The sequence below is a fragment of the Sapajus apella genome, unplaced genomic scaffold (genome assembly GCF_009761245.1).
Source record: "Sapajus apella isolate SASKATOON/1434 unplaced genomic scaffold, GSC_monkey_1.0 scaffold148, whole genome shotgun sequence".
Classification (NCBI taxonomy): domain Eukaryota; kingdom Metazoa; phylum Chordata; class Mammalia; order Primates; family Cebidae; genus Sapajus; species Sapajus apella.
In genome coordinates this window covers 2,463,275-2,468,805 of record NW_022437088.1, presented here as the reverse complement: position 1 = coordinate 2,468,805, position 5,531 = coordinate 2,463,275, and the positions used below count along the sequence as shown (strand labels likewise).

The 5,531-nt window shown below is 41.7% G+C and overlaps 1 protein-coding gene across 1 annotated transcript; it reads right to left on the bottom strand.

Annotated features, from left to right (window-relative positions):
* Positions 1-2,593: 2,593 nt before the first annotated feature.
* LOC116541120 (small proline-rich protein 2E-like) lies at positions 2,594-3,977 on the bottom strand. Its single transcript, XM_032265024.1, has 2 exons — positions 3,935-3,977; positions 2,594-3,222 (listed from the first exon to the last, which is right to left on the bottom strand). The coding sequence occupies exon 2, from the start codon at positions 3,201-3,203 to the stop codon at positions 2,985-2,987; it is 219 nt and encodes a 72-aa protein (XP_032120915.1). The 5' UTR covers positions 3,204-3,222; positions 3,935-3,977; the 3' UTR covers positions 2,594-2,984.
* Between the last annotated feature and the right edge of the window lie 1,554 nt (positions 3,978-5,531).

Sequence of the window (5,531 nt, the reverse complement as noted above, 5' to 3'; positions counted from 1 at the left end):
AAGTGTGACCACACACAGTCACCAGCAGGGACTCCCTACAGCCCCAAGCTACATTGCCTTCACAGAGGCAGATACCCTAGCACCTGCTAGAATCCTGCCCCAGCCTAAGAGTATGCACCCTGCCATGCTGCCACTGCTCCTGGCACATACAAAACAAAAATGGACCCCGCTGGCATCACACTGCTAAATACTTTGGCTGACACCACCCATCACAGTGTAGTGGCCAGGGGTCAGGGAGCACATCAGCCTCCAAGGCACAGTGGATTCCTAACCTGGGGGAGCCGAAGAACAAAGTCAAGCCCGATACAATTCCCCCAGAGTTACAGCATGCAGTCCAGGAGTTGGGAGCTGAGCATTGGGACCCTAAAATCTTTCAGAAATGAAGCCAGTTGTCTGGATTGACCTTACACCACAATCAAAAGCTCAAGGTTATCAAATGAGATTTAAAAAAATAAAACCCATCCAAACATTGCCAACTTCAAAGACTGAAAAAACATAAGACACAAAGATAAGAAAGAAGCAATGCAAGAACTCTGAAAACTCAAAACGCAAGCGTGCCTTCTTTCTTCCAAATGATCACATGACCTCCTCGGCAAGCGTTCTGAACTGTGCTGAGATGGATGAAATGGTAGAAATTGCACCCAAAATATGGATAGGAAGGAAGATCAATAAGATGCAGGAGTATTCTGAAACCCAATCCAAGAAGGCTAAGAATCACAATAAAACAACACAGCAGATGACAGACAAAAATACCCAGTTCAGAAGGCAATTAACTCAAAGACCTTAAAGCAGAACTACCATTCCAACCAGCAATCCCATTACTTGGCATATACCCAAAGGAATATAAGCCATTCTATATTATAAAGACACATGCATGTGTTATGTTCATTGCAACACTATTCATAATAGCAAAGACATAGAATCAAACTCAGTGTCCATCAATGATAGACTAGACAAAGAAAATATGGTACACGTGTACATATACACCATGGAATACTATGCAGCCATAGAAAGGAAGGAGATCATGTCCTTTACAGGTACATAGATGAAGCTGGAGACCATTATCCTTAGCAAACTAATGCAGGAACGGAAATTCAAATACCACATGTTCTCACTTATAAATGTGAATTAAATGATGAGAAAACAGCAGACACTGGCGCCTACCACAGGAAATGGAGAGGATCAGGAAAAATAGCTAATGAGTACTATAATTAAATCCTGTGACACAAGTTTGCCTATGTAACAAACCTGCACATGTACCCCTGAACATAAGAGCTAAAAAATATTATGCTGGAGAAGATGCAAAGAAAAAGGAAGCCTTGTATACTCTTGGTGGGGATGTAAATTAGCACAGCTGCTATGCAAGACAGTGCAAAGATTTCTCCAAAAACTAAAAACAGAACTACCATTCAATCCAGCAATCCAATTACTATGTATCTATTCAAAGGAAAAGAAATCAGTGCCTCAAAGGGATGCCTGAACTCCTGAGGTTATTGCAGTACTATTCACAATAGAAAAGGTGTGTAACCTGTGTCCATTGATGAATAAATGGATAAATAAAATATGCATAGATGCACAATGAAATACCATTCCATTGTAATAAAGAGAATAAAATCTTGTCATTGGCAGCAACACAGATGGAACTAGAGGTCATCATTCTAAGTAAATAAATCAAGCAGAAAAGACAAGTATTTCATGTTCTCGCTCATATGCGGGAACTACAAAAGTTGATCTATAAAGGTAGAGAGTGTAATGATAGATACCAGAGGCAGGGGAGGGTGTTCGGGGGGATAGAGAATGAAGAAATACTGGTTAATAAGCAAAAACATATAGATACATGAAAGGAGTAAGTTTTCATATGTGATAGCAGAGTAAGGTGACTACAGTATACAACAATGTATCGTATACTTCAAAATAGCTAGAAGAGAGGAACGAAAATGTTCCCAACAAAGAGGAAAGAGAAATGCTCCAGGTGATGAATGCCCTAAAGTTCCTAATATCCTGACTTGACCATTAACACAGTCTATTCGTGTAAAAACTACTACATGTATGCAGTAAATGTGTACAAACATTACGAATCAATACAAATAACATTAGAGAGTCTTCTGATTTCCTACGTTAGTTACATTCAAGCCACGCTCTGGCTGGTACACATATAGAGGTGTTGTGGCCGGGAGTGATGATAATGGAGGTGGTGGTGGCGATGGGGATGGTGAAAACAATGATGATATATTGCTGTGAATAAACCTCTATCAAATGACACCTAATTATATGTCAGGCAATGTACCAATCAAATATCACATAGTAATCCAATCGTATGCCTTAGACTGGTTTGTGATGTGAATGTTATTTTGCTCACTTTGCATTAAAGAGATTGACATTGAGAGAAATTCAGTAATATGTTCCTCAAATCAATCAAAGACTAATGAAGGAAAATAAAAGGAGTTTAAAATGGTGAAGAAATAATCTGTGGAATGACCCAAATTGTGAGATCCTACTGTGAATCATAGAAAGATGGAAATAAACCCAAAGGATTGTATAATATTGCTAATAAAGCAGATTTGAAGAGAACCAAAAGATCCATTGACAAATATATATGCATAGATACTTTATTCAGGGAGTAAAAGAAAAGTGACAATGGCACAGGTGGGAGAAGCTCATGCCCAGGTGACAGACAGACACAGAACACATCAACAGAATTCTCTGATGGTTCCCAGGGAGAGAGCTGCTGCTCTTTCTTCCAAAGCTCTGGGAGCTGGCTCTGCCGAGGAATTCCTTTGCTCAGTCTCCACATGGACAGGACGGCAGCTTCAGAAAGAAAATCCTTTCCTGTCAGGGATCATCACGGACTGATCACAGGCTAAGGGGAAAGAAGCTCCCTGTGTATCCATGGTAGGTTTTGATGAGAAGATGCAGGTGGAGCTGCAGAACGAGGTGGGCCAATTATCCTCATCCTTTCATGATCCTGATGAATCCTGAAGCTGTTACTTGCTCTTGGGTGGACACTTTGGTTGGCAGGGTGGGGAAGGTGGCACAGGAGGACATTTCGGCTGCCACTGCTGAGGTGGGCAGGGCTCTGGACACTTTGGTGGTGGGCAGGGCTCAGGGCCCTTCGGGGGTGGACATGGCTCTGGGCACTTTGGCGTGGGGCACACAGGAGGTGGCTGGCAGGGCTGCTTACACTGCTGCTGTTGGTAAGACATCCTGCTGGGGTCTCAGGATCTGAAAGAAATGATATGACAGTGTTCACGGGAAGGGACTCCTACAGAGAGAGAAGCCAAAGTTTATGTAATATCATAGCGTATTATTTCTGCAATTTCCAAAAATTGATTTCAACTCTTAGCTCCCTTTTCATAACTAACTATCTTCTATTTTCCACTTTAGCAAGTTGCTTCAGCAGACCTGGGAAATCCTGCCTTTTCTCATACAATTTTTCCAAAAAAAATCTCTGTTATAAAAAACGAATCATGTGATTCCACAAAAAAACATCTTCAGAAAAGGCAGTCCCAAGTGCAGACACCTCAGGCAATCTCACAAGCCATTCCTATCATCATTATCTGTTGTAAAGTCCCAGCGGGTTGACAGGAACAGAGCAAAGAGCTGTTCAGGAAGAATTCAGGCCCTCACACCTGCTGAGATACAAAACTTTGAAAAGGATACCAGAAAAACATGGAAAAGAGAAAAATACCTCATCCTTTTCTCGTCTTCTAATAAATCTTTCCTATTAACATCTCTGTCCATATGGACCTATAACTCTGCGTATTTTAAAAAGCAATCTAAAACATTGTATCGTCTTATCTAACCCTGTGGCTCCATCCACTAAGTACCATCAAACCAGTGATCATAGTTTTGGATCCTCCAAACTTGCTGTATTCAGATTAAATTCAACATTACAAAGCACAAAACACAGAGGTACTCAAAGAAGCAGACTCACTAGGTTCTCCAAGGCAGATCAGTGCTCAGGTACCAGGAGTTTAGAAGTCGTGCAGCAGGGAACCTCTTTATAGGGCTTGCTACCCCACCCAGCAGGAAGTGGAACTGCCTAAAACTGGGCTGGTCCAGCAATGTCCCCAGTAAAATGCAAATTTATCCATAACTGACATGACAGGGATTCTCAAACTAGGAAATATCTGGTTCTGGGATCTCCCCACTGGATTAAGTGCTACTAATTCACGGACGCCCTGCCTTAGATCTCAGTTTCAGTGAGTTATAGCAAAGAGGGAATTGGGAGATTCTTTAACTGATGGTCAATGGCTCTCTTTCTAGATTGGGAGCAATGAATCCTTCCTGTCTTATTCCTTCCCTAAATCATAAAACTTCCTGCCCTGATCCACTTTAGCCAAACGCCATATTATTGTACATAAACCCATCTCTACCTCTACTTTCCCAGTACAAATTGCCAGTGGGGAAGAAGGAAGCACAGACCTAACAACAGCCTGAGTTCTGGCCCCAGACATTTTTTACTAAGTTGTATGACCACAGACATGTCAACTCTCCTCCCAGGAACTGGAAACCAAGGAGCATCACACTTACCTCTGGGTTTGGAGGCACTGACCACACTGGGTCATCTGTTTCCCCGGTTCAAGCCTGAAATTTTCTGCTCCACCTCTGTCTTTCTCTCACAGAACTCCAGATTTTACCGATATTCCTTTTCTCTTGGAAGTTGTCTTCTGCACCCCTCATAGAGGCACTTGTGTCCAGGACATATACCAGAGTGAGATCCAGTCTCCCCAGTATGTTTGCTACTGCTGCCATCAAGGATGTGTACTACAGCCTTTTTATTTATGAAAACGCACTCTTAGTCACCACATTAGGGAAACGGAGAGAAGGGAACCAAAGTTACAAGCATTCATTTTACATCTATGTACTGAACCATGCCTTTGCAAGATGCAAAAACTCACAGTATCTTACTGTAAATAATTAGAAGAAGGTTTGCAAAGTAGAGGACAGAGCACCTAAATTCTGAAATCTAGGGGAATATGTAAACTAAATGTGATCCTATATGTTTGCTTTCTCCACCTCTCTTTCCAAACAACTTTTAATCTTTGAAAGACAGTAGTTTTTATTTGGTTGTATGTTCTTCCTTTGTCTTTTTGAAAAGCCCTCTACCCCATAACTTGCTAGGTTGTCAACTCACAGCTCAATGTATACCTCTCATCTGTCCGTTTCAGTACACATTGGTCACTCAGCACATATGTTGTCAATGTGAATGTCTTTCCCATCTTTTTAAAATTCTTTCAACAGTCAGTGGGGCTACTACGCATTGTATATTAAACATTTAAAATAATGTTGCTGGAGCATCCTTATCTGGGCCAATAATGAGGAACCTTTCCAAGAATGTGGTTTTTTAATTGGAGAAGAAAAAGGAGGAGGAAGACAAGGAAAAAGAGGAAGAGGAGTGACTCAGGTTCTTTGGAGCACTCACCAGCTATGCTCCAGATAGAGCAAGAACACTGAATCAACCCAGCATCACATCCCTCAGTGAAGCAGGCTAGGTTCCCAGAACTGCAAGTGCTCCAGTCTCTAAGGAA